The following is a 17,232-nucleotide window of genomic DNA, read 5'->3' as shown; positions in this document are numbered from 1 at the left end:
GCTTGTCCAGAGTCATGTGACAGGGCGTCCATAGCTTGTCCAGAGTCATGTGACAGGATGTCCATAGCTTGTCCAGAGTCATGTGACAGGGCATCGATAACTGGCCCCTTGAGACCAGAGCTTATTGATGGAAAGAACAGTTTTTGTTGGAAACGTAAACAGTGAGTATGTAAGGTGGGCTAAATGGTGTTGATAATAACATATCTAAGTGTTTACTACAAAGACCTGGTGGGTACAATTAATCCTTGTCAGCTGCTTTTACTGAGAGTAGCTCCTGATGCATTGGTATTTTGTTACTGGCAGAATACAGAAGTAATCCAAAAGACTTTCAGAACAATCTTATGTTCCATTTGTGTACCTTTCTGCCCATGTTCTCTAACGATTGTAGTCAGATACAGAATGGGAACAGGTCTAAGAATGCTAAGTAGACAACTTCTTCCCTTAGGTGAAAAGTCTTTGTATTTTTCCTTGGGTGAAGGAATTTGCTTTCTTAGCTTGGGGTTCTTTTCCTTGATATCATATGGCTGAAGTCACTCACTGGGTGAAGACTAGTCAGGGCAAAGAGGAAGAAAGACCATGCTGGTTGGTTTTATTAGCTCCTTTCAGCTGCTATGATAAAACACTGACAACAGTAACTTCCAGAAGAGCGTTTTCTTCGGCTTTCATACAGTTTCAGAGGCATAAGAGGCAGTCATGGGGCAGGTCCAGAGAGCTCTAGAGTGTACATCTTCAAACCCAAACACAGGCAGAATATGCAAGCCAGAAGTAGGGTCAGGCTATGTAATCTCAAAGCCTGCCCCTAATGATGCATTTTCTGAGCTGCACTACCCAAATCTCCCAAACATCACCACCAACTGAGAACCAGGTTCTCAGATGCCTGAGCCTGTGGGGGAGGGGGGGCAGGGAGAGATATCTCACTTGATCCACCACGTGGTGCTCCCTGCCCCCCATAGGCTCACGCCCATATCAGAATCAAAAATGCATATATAGTCCAACTTCAGACATCCCTGTAGTCTGTCACAGTTTCAACACAGTTTAAATATCCAAAGTCTCTTCTGAGACTCAAGGTAACTCTAGACTATAACTCCCTGGGGAGAAGAAAAAGCAAATTCCATACCTCAAACATTTAATAATCACAGAAAATACAGTGTTATTCCAAAAGAGAGGAATTGGGGGCATAGTTAGGAAATATTGGACCAAAGCAAGATCAAGCTCAGCAAGGCAAACACCATATCCTGTAACTCCATGTCCAGTGTTTGGGACTTGAATTTCAAAGGACTTAGATGGTTCTTCCCCTTGAGCTTTGCTGTCCTCTGAAGCCTTCGTTCAGGGACCCCTCTGTCAAATGCCACCCAGGCTGCCTGGCTCTCTGAAACTATGGTAGAAGAAGCCGCAATCGCCCATGCCTCTAAACCAAGCACCAAGTGGATCACACTGTGAATTTCAGCTGCCAGTGATCCCTCTCTCCTGCTTCTCACATCATCTCCCAGAGGTCCCTGTCCCCCTCTCTCACATCAGTCACGGATTTTTTCTTTGTCAGTTGCTTTCTATGTGCAGTACCATGGGCTCTATTGCAGAAGTCGGAAGATTGCTAAATGTGAGCTTGCCCAAGGAATGCCTTTGTTGCAGTGCAGAGCTAGGGTTTTCTTTGTGGGCCTAATTTCCTTAGAAACTGAGAGCTGTCAGCGCATGCTTTGGCTTTAACATTGAACTTTCTAGTGCTCTTTCTCTCTCCACACTATACACTCTCCGTTTCTTCCTATGCTGCTTGTTCTGCTCACTGTAGGCCTGCATAAGGAGAATCAGTAACAGTTGCGCAACAGACTCACCATTATGGTGTCTTAAAATCTCCTCCACCAAAGAAATTGATCCAGTACTTTTAAAAATTTTGTCAAGCAAGTTCTCAGGACATGGGCAGAAGGCACCCAGATTTTTCATCAAAAATTTCCCATGAATGGTCTCTGAAGCACCTGCTAATATTACTCCCCATTTGAAACCTTGATCTGGGGCCTGCCTAGTTTATCTTTCTCTCAGCATGATTATTTCAGGATTCTTACTAGAATTTCCTTCTTTTAAGTTCTAGTTTCAATCAATTTTCTGGCCCAAAGTTCTAGTCTTCTACGTTTTTCCAAAAGGAAAAAACCCCAACATGGTCAGGTTCTTTATAGCAATAGCCCTACTCTCTGGTGCCAACTTTTATGTTAGTCACTCCTCTGTTGCTGTAATAAACATGGCCAAAGGCAACTTATTAAAGAAAAGAGTCAGTTTACAGCTCCATAGGGACAGGAGATCATACAACAGCAAGAGGCAGGCATGGCTGCGGGAACCTGAAAGCTCACACCTTCTGCCATGAACAAAGCAGAGAAGGGAAGGCAGGGTAAGGCTGCATAGTCCCAAAGCCTGCCCCTGTGATGCACTTCCTGCAGCAAGGTTGTACCACCTAAACCTTCCAAGCCGTGTGACCAGCTGGGAATCATGTTCAAATGCCTGAACCTATGAGGAATGTTTCTAATTCAAATCACCACAGTGGGAGAAAAAGCTAGAGCTCATATGTGGCGTGGATAATTCTGAAACTGGGTGATGTGCACACCATAGATTTAATACTGACAGGGCCCTGGCAATGCTGACTAATAACCACATCTTCCCACCTTCCCTCAGAGTCCTTGAAAGGGTTACCATTTCAGAGAAATCATAGAGTGTGATTTTATCATTAAATAACTTTTATTTTTATTGATTTTTATTGAGCTCTACATTTTTCTCTGCTTCCCTTCCTGCCTCTCCCCTCCCCTTCAACCCTCTCCCAAGGTCCCCATGCTCCCAATTTACTCAGGAGATATTGTTAAAGAACTTTCCTGAAAGTAACAAATACTTTAGGTACACTGGAGGGAAAAGAGATAAATGCCCAAAGTAGGACCCTGAATTAATAAAATTTGGAGAATGACTTACTCAATTTGGTTAATTTGGTTATTAAGGCTAATTACAGCCTTTGTAGTAATGACTGTTAAGATAAAAGACCATATCTATTATGGCACTAAACTTGAATCTAGTAAGAACACCCATTCAGGATGAAACCTCTCTTTAGGGAGGTGAGCAGTAAAAGGGTATTACAAGCAAATTAGTAAAGACTTAAGCTTTTTGAAAAGAAAAAAGAAAAAAATTCTCCTGAAAAAATGGAAATTTTCTAATTAGGGAAATGCAAGCATGAAAATCCAAGGCACATTTTATGAATCTCTCTTCTCCTCGGGTCATATAGAAGTCATTGAAATAAGCCAAGAATACTTAGGATCTTGTATTAAAGGCTCCCAGCCTCTCTGAGTTTGATTTTTCTCAAGGCTGCAGTCAGAATATTTGTAACCACCCCAGATTCACATGATATCTGATACAATCTCAAAGTGATAGTACCAAGAGGCTGAGCCTTTGGGAGGTGACTAGAACATGCACTCTCATGATGGAATTAATGCCTTTTGAAAGAGGCCTGTGGGGTCATTATGCCATGTGAGGATGCCTCGGGAAGATACTGTCCATCAGGAAGGGGCAGTCCATTTCTATACTATGAAACACATACTGTGAAACATCATTAAAATAGGTTCTTCACCGACCAAAGTACATTCACATCTGTGTAGTATATCCATGATTCAGTTGGCTCTTTTATATGGATATGTCATAGTGTTGGCCCATTTACTAGTTAGGGTGTTCAGATTGTTTTCAGTCTTTCTTTGTTCTCAAACTACTATAAGTACATTTTCCCATGTTCCTGCATGAATATGTGTGTAGGAACGAGGTCTGGATCCTGTGGTAAGCGTGTTTTGTGGGTGACAGTCCACTACTTTACACTTTTGTACTTGGCCTCCTTGCAGTTGCGAGCCAGTGGTTTTGGTGTAATTTGATTTTTTTCAAGACAGGGTTTCTTTCTGCAGCCTTGGCTGTCCTAGAACTAGCTCTATAGAGCAGGCTGGCCTGGAACTCAGAGAGATCCACTTGCCTCTGCCTCCCAAGTGCTGGGATTAGATGGTTCAGCCATCAAAGGCTAGGCTTACAAACAAACCTTTTTTTTTCCTCTTGGCAGTAACCATCATAATAGGAGTATCTGCCTGTGATTTTAACTTACATTTTTCTAGTCATTAATAATGTTGAGCATGTTTTATTTTCCCCTGTCATATTGTCTAGTCTTCATTTCTTCTTTTGTGAAATGTCTTTCTATACTTTACAGTTTTCTAAAATCACTTTTTAAAAAGATAGAGTTTGCATGGAAATTTCCTATCCACCGCTGGTCCCCAGTCACACATAGCCTTTCTCATCACCAGTAGCCCGAACACCAGGTTTATTTACTCAGCCGATGAACTTACACTGACACATTTTCACTCAAACTTTCAGGAGACTTGATGCTTGTTTTCTGTAACAGTTTTCATGAACTTCATCTTAATTGGATTTTTGTTAAATTTGACTTTAGTTATTCTTTTATTTTGTATTTTTTCAAGTGACCTTACATGCCTGCACCTAATATTGAATTAACTGCCTTTGCCACATTGTGTAGTAATCATAGATCTCTATCTCCCTCTTTATGTTATAGTTATTAACATATATTTTATGCAGTTAAAAATCTTTAAAACTTTGAATTTTTGTTTTGAATATTCATACAGATTTCAAAAGAACAAAGATGGAAAACTAATCTATTTCCTTAGACATCGTTTCTCTTATTCTTCCTTTACTTCCAGATTGTTGGCTTTCTTTTTGGTGTTGTTTCTCTTTGATCAGAAAAACTTGCTTTAGCTTTTTTCTAACAGATCTTTTAGCAGTGAGTGCTAGATGCTCTCCTTATTCTGGGAGTGCCTGTGTTCCACCATATTTCTGGATGAGTTTTCACTGCCCATGGAGTTCCGGATTGGCTTTGCAGTTCCTTCTGACTCAACCATTGTATTCTGTCCTGTGCGAGTTCTGGTGCGAAATCATCAGTTACTTTTAATATTTGAAATATAGGATATCTCAGATATTCTGTAGGTGGTTTTTATTGTCATTGTTTTCATTTTGTTTGGTTTGGTTTTTTTTGTTTTTTTTTTTTGCTTTCAGTAGCTTATTATGCTATGGTTGGTCATGGTTTTCTTTGTGCTTTTGAGGGTGATTAGGCTTCTTAGGTCTGTAAATTGATACCATTCTGCAAATCTGAAATGGTCTTAGTAATCATTTCTTCCAAGGTTTTCTATTTCTCCTCTTCTTGGAATCCAGTGACACAAATGCTAAGAAACCTTTGCTATTTGCCCACCTGTCTTTAGGATTCTGTCTGATGTCATCTAGGTATCCTTGTTTGTCCATGGGGAGTTTCTGTCTCTTTTCCTTGTCATCACCATTTAGCTTTTGGTCCCATTCAATGAATTTATTTAACATACTGTTTTCACTTCTCCAATTTCTCTTTAATTCTTTTTTATATAGTTTTTATTTCATTACTGGGAATGGTGTTAGGGTTCTTTGTCCCTCCTGATTGCTTTTATCTTCATCTCATAGACCACAGTTCCTACGACTATCTAGTCTCTAATTCTAACATCTCGCTCATCTTACTTGACATCCGTTGATTTTTCTTTTGAGGGTTGACACATTTTCTTATTTCTTTGTAAGCCAAGATTTTAGATTCTGGACATTTTGAATATTGTAAGAGTCAAGATTCTATTAAAATTCCCTAGAGGGTGAAAAAATTGAAACAACCAACTAAGATGATGGGACCATACTTGTCACAGCATTTGCGGGAGGGCTCCTGTGTCAGTGTGTCGGAGCCTGAGCTGTTCCTCTGAGGTTCTGTCTCGTGTACGTGCTGTGATGAGGACTGGGATAGCCCTCCTTAACTGCCCTGGGCTGGGTGTTCTTTCCCAGTACACATGGGGGGAGGGGGGAGTCAAGCTTCTGTTTTTTCTTGCATGTGCCCCTGCACTGTTCCTTGTGTGAAGTTGTTAATCTTATGTCAAATTCAGATGAAAAAACTGGGAGAGGAGGTGATGAAAATAATAGCCACATGGGTCACTTGCTGTCCTCCTCCCTTTCTTTGGCCAGCTTGCTGATGGCCAAATAACTTTCTTAGAGACCTTGGGTTACTGCTTTTGACTTTGTCCAGAGTTTTTTAATGTAATCATCGAGACAAAGAGAGCTTCTGGAGAGCTCACTCCATCTTGTGTTGTCTGCGGCTGCTTGTTTGTTTCCCAGCCGCCCAGACCCGAAATAACCACACAGAAACTGTATTAATTAAAACGCTGCTTAGCCTATTAGCTTATGCATATTTCTAGCTAACTCTTACATCTTAAACTAACCCATTTTTATCAATCTGTGTATCACCATGTGGTTGTGGCTTGCTGGTAAGGTTCCATCCGGTATCTGTCTCCTGCTGCAGCTACATGGCTTCTCTTTGACTCTGCCTTCTTTCTCCCAGCATTTAGTTAAGTTTTCCTGTCTAGTTCTATTCTTCCCTGTTATAGGTCCAAGCAGATTCTTTATTCATTATATAATAAAAGCAGCACATATACAGAAGGACTTCCCATATCAATCTTGGCTGATCACGTTTTGCTTTTAACTGGCATATGAAAAATTTAAAATGTAGATTATAAATGTCTGTGGTTTAGACAAGTTGAAGCTGTTTTTTTTTTTGAAACTTTGTGTATTTTATTTTAAATTATTTTAAGCTGTTTTATATTTACAATATTAGGTGCACTAAAAATGAAAGACTGTTAAGCATCACTTTTGGCCAAATAAAACAGTGTTAATTTTGTTTATTTCTGCCTTTTTTACCCAACTGACAGTTAACCATCAAAACAGAGATATTCATGTGTGCCTTCCTAGAGAAAACATATTGTGAATGCTATGGGGGTGTTACTAATATTTTAAAATTTGTAAAATATTTGTGTTAACTACTCTTTTGAACTATACAGAAATCATAATAAATTCATCATTATCTTATTATCTAAATTATGAGCTATTCCTTTCCATTGATTTAATTTTTACTTTTGAGAAACTAGGAAAATGTTTATTAATATGTATTTTAGCATTTAGTGATTATATGAAGATTGGTACCCATTCAATTTGCTTAGGAAAGTGTGCTTAACGGAGCTGACTTTAATTTTGTTTGGTCTGATTGTTTCTGATATGATATTTGACCACTCTGGAACTCACTGTTTACCACAAGCTCCCTCAGACTTGTGACTCTCTCCTGCCTTAGCTTCCCAAATGACAGCTCTGTGTGCTCATGCCTGGCTTTAAGTCTTATTTGTGAAAGATTTATTTTACTGACTTCTAAGCCGGAATGATACTACTCCGTTTATGTATGTGTTTGTGTGTATGTATAAGAATGTGTGTACGTATGCACATAATTATAGATACTAATTAATAAACATAATGTTTGAAATTCTTGTAAGGATACTAGGAACTTGTGTCCATAGTATAATTTTATTCTTATATAGTCTTTGTATAATTTTATTATATAAAGATAATCTGAAAGTAAATTTAATTTGGGGAAAGAATGATATGGAATATTATATTGAAGGGCCAATGTGTACACTTCATGTTTTGGACCCTAGGATTGTTTATGCTATTGACTTTTGTATATAAAGTATAATACAAATAAGAAGGTGCTTACAGGTAGATCTTGTGAACTACATCTCATCTCTATGTGTAACAGCACTTTGATCTTTTATTTAAAATTCAGCTGTATGTTGTCTTGTATTAGAGAACTGACAAACTTGTTTCTGTCTTGAAGTGATTCAAAATTTTTCTTGAACCTTGAACCTTTTTTGTAGTGTTTTGAAATTTATTTCTTTGTCTTTTTTAGGTGCTCTCTGGATGTGTATAGTATTAAACCCTCACTGTAAGTTGGAGCAGAAGACAAGCTGGCTGAAACAGCTGAAAAAATGGAACAGTGTTGATGTCTGTCCCTGGGAAGATGGAAATCATGGTGGTGAATTACCCAACCTAACCAATGCCCTGCCTCAGGGTGCAAATGCCAGCCAAGGTGAGTTCACAGTGGCATCCTGTCCATTCTCACCTGCTCTTTTGTGTACGTGCTTTGCTAACAGATAATGTATTAATGTTAACAGATAATGTGGGGACGTATTCAAGGACAATACATTTTTACTTTGAATGTATGCCTATATTTTAATTTTAAGTGAGAACACTATTTTTATACACATTTAGATAGATGTGATATTCCTATGTAGTGGTGTATATTAAAATGATCTAATAATAGTTTAGTTTGAATTTTATTTTTTAATTAAAAATATAGAGTAGGGCAGTAATATTTTATTATGTAAACCAGTGTTGAGACGTGAAGATTTCTGGCTTTGTTGGTCAATTCATATTTGGGCTATTGTGCATTTAATTAGAAGTTCTTAGACTTATAGCAAGGAAGACTGAAACTGAGGGGCCTGTGATATTGTTGGCATTTGTATCAGGGAAATTGCGTATTGTAAAAGATTGTGTAGTATATTTGACCTCACCCACAGTAGGTAAATAGTGCCTCTCAGTCTCTGAGACAACCAAGAAATGCTCCCAGATGTTTCCAGAATAATCTATTATTTTATCCTGTTATTTCAGTTTCTCTTCCACTCTTTAAAAACAAACTACCCCTTTGCTTGACTTTCTTCTTTTGAGATGCTCCTGAAATTTCTGGTCTTTTTCAGAATCACACTCTTAACTTGTTAAGTCTTGGCCAAATCTACTGTCATTCAGTAACTCATACCAGTATTCATGCATGATGCTATGCTTGGTGGGGTTCTTGAAAGTGACTTAAATCACATGATAGAAGCAGGATTGGAGTCAACATTGGGAGGACCCAGAATCATACATTCCTTGCTGGCCACAGAGGAGCTGATATTCCTAAAGGAGATGCTCTGTGGTGTGCTGAGCTCAAGTGTGTTGTTAACAGTGTTTTTGTCTTTACAAAGAAAGTCCACAGTACTAGTCCAATCAAAAGAGGTTTCAGGGCCTAGGAAGATTATTGGTAGGCTTTGGGTTTGTTTTGTTTGTTTGTTTTTTCTTTCTCTCTTGCTTTTTTTTTCCCCCCCGAGATAGGGTTTCTCTGTAGCTTTGGTGCCTGTCCTGGAACTAGCTGTTGTAGACCAGGCTGGCCTTGAACTCACAGAGATCTGCCTGCCTCTGCCTCCCGGGTGCTGAGGTTAAAGGCGTGTACCACCACTGCCAGGCTGGCAGGCTCTTTTAACTGGAGATACTCACCTTAGGAATTCAAGTGTTATTCAAGTTTTATTTGAAGTCCACCCTGTCTATATCATGCCTATGGTAATTTTATTTAATACTTAGATGTACCACCTCAAATCTCCATTTTTTTCTCAAGTTGTCAGGTTTAATTGGTTAACATTCTTTTTTTTTATTGGTAGGGAAAGGTTCTTTAATGTCTCCATAGCTGATCTTTAATCTTTTGTTTTTGTAATTGGAGATTTTCTTATTTTTGAGTTTTGGTTGCTGCTGTTTTGGAGGGATGCTAATTTGATATCCCTACTCTTTGCATTTTACTTTCTATTTATAATGTTCCTTTGGGTTTAATATGAAAATTCTGTAGGCTTTAGAAACTGGGATGGTTGTGGAGACATTGCTCAGCAGTTGGGAACACTAACTGCCCTTGCAGAGGACCTGGGCTCAGTTCCCAGGGCTTGCATAGCCGCTTACAACCTGTTATTCCAGTTCCGGGGATCTGATGCACTCTTGGCCTCTGCGGGCATGGACTCACAAGGAGGCAAACACCAAGACATTTAAAGAAGTGATGTGGCCTCCAGGACACCAGAGTTCATTTGCAGTTTGGTCTAGGCAGTGTAAACCCAGGTCTGTATTTCAGAGGCAGTATTTGCGGCTATTGTGCCAAAGGCACCAGCGTGTCTGCTTTTAGCAGAACTTTGACGGCCCTTTCTGAGAGGCTGTGAGAAGAGCCATTCCTGCAGAGCGTGCTGGCTCCCATCCTACAGAGGGCATGTTTACTCATACCCAGAGCACCTCTCCAGAGCAGAGCCTGGGGACTTAGAGGCCAAAGCCATAGCATGGCACTGAGGTCACTGCGCCTGTGGGACAGATGTGTTAGAGTACAGGCAGGGCTTCTGATGCCCACAGTGACTAGGGTGACTTAGTAGACGCGTGAACGGCATCGGGATCATACTCTCTCAGGAGAAAGCCAGTTTGTTTTTTGTAGATGTTAAAAAAAAGAATTACTCCCTTTACACTTTACCAAATTTCCTATTTATTGTTATAGATAGTTAATTTTTAGTGCTTATGAATGCGTATGTATTAATTTTTATGCTTCTTGTGTGATATGCCCTCTGTGGTCACTTAAAAATACAGTTTTGTGAGAGTTTAGTCTTTTTGTGGCTGTCGGTTCTGTTGGTATCTTGGAGCAAACTGGTTTTAAAAGCTGTGTATGTTCCCCGTTTTTCTCTGTGCTGCCGTGAAACAGGAACAGCGTGGTTTGTTCTTCTAATGAGCACACACTACCTGCTCGTATTGGCACCCCAGATAGAGAACCAAGTCAGTACTTGGAGCCCTTAACTCCCTCTTTCACAGTGTATTATCAAGTTGCTATTTTGAAGTTTCTTTAGTTTTAAGTTTTACCTCTGCAATTTGAAATAAACTAAGTGCTAAGGTCATTTAAAAGTACCTTCAGGATACTTGAATTTTAGGACATTTGATTATGAGAGGTCCCCAAACTGGTTTTTTTAAAATTTATTTTGCTTGACAAAAGGCTGTTACAGGTTGGGCCTGTCTTCCAATTTGCAGGGTGGTCATCCGTCTACTGCCAGCAGGGATCCTAGTCAGGAGTCACAGAAGATGATCACTTATGTCTCTTTATCTGTCATCTGTGCACTTCGATACGTCTTCCTCTAGATATGGATAACTAATGAGATCAACCTGCAGTAATGTCTTTGATAGACTGCCAACAGCTATTGTAGGTGGTTGCATTAGTTAAACTCATAGAAAGGGGTGTATTGAATTCTTAGCAGTACCTGGCTGTGGGATCCTGACAAGCGTGGTGTTTTCTGCTCAATTCCCTGAGCAACCTAGATAGATGAATTCTCTAGGCTCTTCTACGCCACACACTTGTGTTTGCTGTTCGTGGATTGCTTGCTATGTGCTCACACAGAGGTCCAGGGGCAGGAAGATAATCCTTGCCATAAGGAAGCTCTACAGTTTGCTCCTTATTCGTAGTCTCAGAGAGCAGTGCAGGGGGCCTGTACTTGATCAAAATTATATACATAAATGAAACTGTTCACTGCCCCATGATTTAGTGGATCCTTGTGCCACAGTTGAAGGTGAGTTTAGAATTGGGGCCCAAGGGGCGGGAGTGCCTATAGTCTCTTTAGGGACGGAGTAATCCAAGGAGCTGAGGTGAGAATGGTCTTTATTCCCCAAACATTTCTTTTCTTCGTCAGGTCCTGAACCTTGAACCCCCTTCGGACTGTATGCTTCCGCTCTCTTGTGATGCCCCGGCATGCATTATGCTGGGGACATCACACCAGTCATGGAACCTGCCCAGGAGTCAGGAGACAGCCTGTAGGGGCAAGGTAAGTGCGCTGGTTTGTTTTGTAGCTATGTTGTGTGGCTTTGTGAAATGTTAAACATATGCATTTATGCCCTTTGGGATATAAAGTGGCATTTAATCATTATATCCCAAGAAGCATAATAGTTTTAATTGTGCAAAACCGCACAATATAGTTAAAAAATACAACCAAAAGCACAATCCTTATGCATATTTTTAAGGCTGACTGCATCTTCCTGAAAGGTTCCATGGCTGGTGTCGCATCTCTTGCACAGTGTTTGTGAGAGCTGTTGATCCCATCAGGGGCAGCCCAACACAGCACCTCAGAAGTGGGGAGCAGTGAGTTTTCACTTTTTTTCTTTTTTTAAAGCTGAGTGCCTCTTTTGAGTATATTTGGCATGGAGACTAGACTTGACAATTCGTTTGGCAGGATGCCTTGAACTTAGCTTTTAGTGGCTGCAGAATGTTTGGTTTGATGAAGCCAGTGAGTGACTGGATGCTCTTTAGGCTGACTGCCTTCTAGAATTAGGATGTGAGAATATTCACTCACCCTTCCCCCTTCTGCTTAGGGGGTGCAGGACAGTGTGTGTGGGTGTGTTCATGAACATCTGGCCACAGAATGGTGTGACTGATTTATTCACATGTGAATAATAGCTGACACGGCTTTCTGAATTGCGGAAAAACAGATTCATCGAACAGGCCCCATCGGACAGTGTTCACCAGAGCCATCGAGGCATGTGATCTCCACTGGCAGGATAGTCACTTGCAGCACATTATCAGCAGTGACCTGTACACCAACTACTGTTACCATGACGACACTGAAAACTCCCTCTTTGACTCCCGAGGGTGGCCCCTCTGGCATGGTAAGTGGCCAAACCGGAAAGACATTTCCATGACTTACTTCTTTGTTTAGTTTCTATAGCATTATTGGAGTGGGAGGCAGAGAATCGAGGCATTCAGTGGGAGATGGATGAATGCTTGGCAAAGGGGGCTGAAATTTTCATTCAGATCCCAGTTCAGAAATGGTTTCCCATATCATCTTATATGGTATTTGGGGAGAAACATCTTACCACAGTAGCCTGCTTTTCTAGATGTATCAGACAGTGTCAACTTTACCCCCTTTGGGTTTTTGTTGTAGAGCATGTTCCGACAGCCTGTGCAAGAGTGGATGCATTGCGCTCTCATGGGTACCCCAGAGAAGCCCTGAGATTAGCAATAGCTATTGTGAATACATTACGGCGACAGCAACAGAAACAGTTGGAAATGTTCCGGACTCAAAAAAAAGGTGATTGTGGACGAGGTTGTCTCTATTGGAATGGGATTCCTGGTGAGGATGCAGCTTGGTTTTATGTTCTGCTGGAAGAGAGATGTGTAAAAGTGAAACCGTAGAAATGATTTGACTTAACTTAAAATTGCTTGGCTTTACACATGTGACACACAGACATCTATGCAGTCAGGACACCCATACACATAGGGTAAAGACAAAGGAAAAAGGGTAAATTTGATAGCATCTCTAAAAATAAAGACTAAGTTGTTTTGGTTGAATGTTGAAAGAAATAAAAACTCATATAACTCTTTAAGGAAATTTTTATTTTTGGAATAGTTAATGATATTTCTGGATCATTATAAAATATGAAGGTGTATGAAAGCCAAATACCTTCTCTTGTGCCCTAGTGTTTTAATTCTAACACTGAGAACTCTAGAATGGCTGCCCATCCTTGAATCCCAGCAATAGATTGTGGGTGGGCACCCCTTGGTCAATGACTCCTTTCTTAGTAGGTCTCAGCAGATGGTCTGTCTCGGAGAGCCACTGAGAGCAAACCAACTAACTTCTAGAAAGCATTCATTTATTTATTCATTCATTTATTCGAGGCAGGGTTTGACTGTAGTTGTGGAGCCTGTCCTGGAACTAGTAGCTCTTATAGACCAGGCTGGCCTCAAACTCAAAGAGATCTTCCTGCCTCTGCCTCCTGAGTGCTGGGATTAAAGGTGTGCACCATCACCACCCTACTCTCTAGAAAGTCTTAAAGCCTGGCATTCTTTAGCTTTATAGCCATAATAATTCGTGTTTGAGGACATGCTTTTACTAAACGTGAAATCGGCTTTGTTATTTCAAGTTCTACAAATGACATTGGATGGGCTGTCAGCTGACAGGACACATTTAACTTGTCTGTATCTCAGTTTAGAAGTCTTCTGGTTTTGAATAAATACCATTATAGTAATGTGAAGGGTTCTCAGCTGCTGCCCAGATAGTGGAATGTATCTGCTTTTCCTGACTGCATACTCTTCGTTCCTTCTGTAGGCAAACACTTCTTGGGGTGACTTGGTTTTGCCCCCCCCCTTTTAAGTTAAGAATAGCTCTAGTTACTGTTGGCTTTTGTTCTTAGTTGTGTTTTTAATCCTTTGGTACTTGCATTACCCACCTTGAGTACAAATAAATGTTGTTGGAATGGGCTGGAAGTTGGAGCAAGTGCTGCCTCTAACTTGTAATTCCCTCTATGGTGTAAGTGCTGTGAGTTGCTGGCACTGTCGGTCACAGGGTTACAGTGGAAGTAATACCAGAGCTACAGTGTGGACCACAGAAAGGGACATGCGGATGTCATTGGCCTCGATATGTGATGTGTTGCTCATGCTTCCGAGATACATTGCTAGGCCCTGTAGAAGGCTTTTCTGAAATCACTTCCTCTAAACACAGATCATCTCTGGCCCCGGGTGTCTGCTTCTGAATAGTGTAAAGGAGCGCTTTCAGGCTGAGCGAATGCACAGTACTGTTTCACGTAGAAAATTGGCTCATGATGGTTATGTCTGATTTGTTCTTTAGAAACCATGTTAATTTTTCTGAGGAATGTTAGTTTTTTAGTCCTGTTTTGTAAGAGGGTTCTACTTAAGAAACACCAAATATAAGACTGTTGAAGTAACGTACAGTTCACATTAGATTAGACCGTTGTGGTTATCTAGGAACCAGTTACGCTATAGCCAGTGCTGGGCCGTCTGTGACACATTTCTGTGTCATCCTCCAAGTGACAACACTTGTTTCGGGCAGCTCTTAAGTTTTGCTAGGACTGTATCTGTACTTGTATCTGTCTCTGAGTTGCTGGTTATTGTTTTTCCTAATATTAAAGACAGAGGGATTAGTAGCTGCTGTCAAGGTTGAGGTGTGCATTGCTTAGCAACTGTAGTGTCTGTCTTCAGTGCCCTCGGGCGTGGTTTGTCAGCTGATTCTGAGGGAGTGTGTTTCTTACCTACCTGTAGATGTTTGTCTGCACACAGTTCCCTTAACCTTGTACAGTTCTTTTAGTCAAGCAGAGAGTTGACTGTTGCGCTGTCATGTTGGCTCTCATGCATGTTGTGCGTATGGAAGTCAGTGGCAGAAACCAAGGAAATGACGACCTTTCTGAGAACTCAAACCCAGAAAGTCACTGCTCTCGTTCCTCATTGGGATGACCCAGTGAGTGCTGGCACACTGACAATGTGGACCCAGCTGATGAGTCCAGGCCTCTTACCGTCTCTAATGCATTCCCACGGGAGCAAGGATGGCAGGATGCTTAGCTACTTAGGGAAAAACTCAGGATTCTCTGTCTCTCTATAGTATGACAGTCCTGTGACTATTAGTGCATGATGTTGAACACATGAATTACACAGATGTGGGGAGCCATTCTTGGACTTGAGTATCATTTATATTGATTGGTTGGTAGATGAACTTTTGCAACTCAAAACAGCTCACAAGGTGGAGATTATATATAGTGCCATTCCACTGGTGGTGGTGGTGGTGGTGGTGGTGGTGTTTTAAAAGGGGCTTTCCATGTGAATTAATTATTAATTTTTCAGAATGCTGCTATTAAATCAGTCTGTATTATTCTTCTCTCCATCTCCTTTCTCCCCATTTTTCGATTTCTTTTTTTAAACAGAGCTACCCCATAAAAGTATAACCTCAATAACCAATCTGGAAGGCTGGGTTGGACACCCCTTAGACCCCGTGGGCACTCTCTTCAGCAGCCTCATGGAGGCTTGCCTCACTGAGGATGAAACCTTCTCTGGGCTCCCAGATTTTACAGGTAAAGCCATTGGCACTTGTTCGTTCTTGTATTTTTCTAAACCCAGAGTGATGTTCAGCTTTGTTTTTATTTTTATGTGAGTGCGTATGTGTGTATATGTATGTATGTACGTAGACATATTTTAATGATTTATTGATTCTTATTTTATGTGCTTTGATGTTTTGCCTGCGTGTATGTGTGTCTGTGTGATGGCATCATATCTCCTGAAACTCGAGTTAGAGACAATTGTGAGCGGCCATGAGGGTGCTGGCAATTGAACTAGGGTACTCCAGAAGGACAGCCAGTGCTGTTAACTGCTGAACCATCTCTCCTTCCCCTGCAGCATATAACATGGATATAAAACCATGTAGTGGATAGTATCAGTGCGTTAGTGAGAGCTAAGAAGTGGGTGCTCGTGCCTTGTGTAGTCTTCCCCAATAGGAAAATCTTCAGAATTGATGTAACCAGAAAAATACTCTTTTTTTGGCACATGGTACTACACTAAGAATTTAGTAGCATTTATGACTTGTCCAACCTTGATTAAAACATACATACATATATACATACGTACATACATACACACACGCATACATGGACTGGGTACCATAGCATTCAGAACTAGAATATTTCATTGTTTTTCAAGTTTGTCTTTATATGAAAAGTGACTTAAAGTCTAATTTAAGAGAACTGTTAAATATCTTTCAAATTTGTATGACATCATATATTCCTTTAAAGTGGTGTTTTGAGATTTTTCTTTGGTCTCATGGGAATTCAGAATCATCCCTCAAAACATTACCCAAGGCAGGGGTAGAGAAGAGTGAAATTATCCTTTGTCAGTCCTACAATGAGATGAAACAGGTTTGATTGTCTTGTCCACCTCGGTTTTGCCCTTGATAGCTGCCTTCTGTAGGGAGGGTGGCAGATGTGAGTCGGATGACTGGAGTTAGGATCTCGAGTGGAGGCTCCTGGACAGAGACGAGAGCAGCTCTCTTTTCATTGAGTGACTCTGAGTAACAGAAGGACCCTGAAGCTGACCTACAGATGCTCCGTTCTTCATTGACTTCACTGAAGGCTTAGCATGCAGTAAAAGTATGAAAACATTTTTCACACCAATCTTAAAAATGTGCCATTATGATCATGTAATTTTTTTAAAGTTAACTTTTTATTATTAGCATATATCGGATATGCAGTATAATGAGTTATTTGTAACTCTGGAAGCATGTAATATTATTTTTGTTTAATTAAAATCTTTTTACTCCTTAAGATCCTTAGTACCATATTTTCTTACATCTATAGTTTTATTTGATAGCTCATTTTCAATGAGAAAAAACTATGACTATTTCCACGGAACATACATATTTTTATCATCCATAGTCACTGTTTAAAATATGATAGCTAGATGGTGGTGGCATGCGACTTTAATCCCAGTACTTGGGAGGCAGAGACAGACAGATCTCTGTGAGTTCAAGGCCAACCTGGTCTACAGATATAGTTCCAGGACAGCCAGGGCAGTTACACAGAGAAACCCTGTCCCTAAAAACAATGGCTAGAAAGCAATGCATCTTAACATAAAAATTGGATGTTCTGGCCTTCTCAGAATTCTCAGATCATTTTTTAGTACTGAATTTTGCATACAAATGGATGGAAATAGAAAACACTATCCTGAGTGAGGTAAGCCAGACCCAAAAA

At 40.4% G+C, this 17,232-nt stretch overlaps 1 protein-coding gene across 2 annotated transcripts in view; it reads left to right on the top strand.

Annotated features, from left to right (window-relative positions):
- Nucleotides 1–17,232, top strand: part of Zswim6 (zinc finger SWIM-type containing 6) — a 70,638-nt gene that overhangs the window by 37,111 nt on the left and 16,295 nt on the right. Inside the window, exons 4-7 of one of the 2 annotated variants that reach the window (XM_005356765.2) lie at nt 7,805–7,984; nt 12,196–12,372; nt 12,648–12,794; nt 15,418–15,564. In XM_005356765.2, coding sequence (XP_005356822.1) covers nt 7,805–7,984; nt 12,196–12,372; nt 12,648–12,794; nt 15,418–15,564 — 651 coding nt within the window. Of the gene's footprint in view, nt 1–7,804; nt 7,985–12,195; nt 12,373–12,647; nt 12,837–15,417; nt 15,565–17,232 lie in introns of both variants that reach the window. The other variant, XM_026783762.1, reaches the window with a different exon arrangement.

This window comes from Microtus ochrogaster, chromosome 19, assembly GCF_000317375.1.
Source record: "Microtus ochrogaster isolate Prairie Vole_2 chromosome 19, MicOch1.0, whole genome shotgun sequence".
NCBI lineage: Eukaryota > Metazoa > Chordata > Mammalia > Rodentia > Cricetidae > Microtus > Microtus ochrogaster.
The sequence above is the reverse complement of the archived record's forward strand: the minus strand, read 5'-3'. Positions and strand labels throughout refer to the sequence as shown.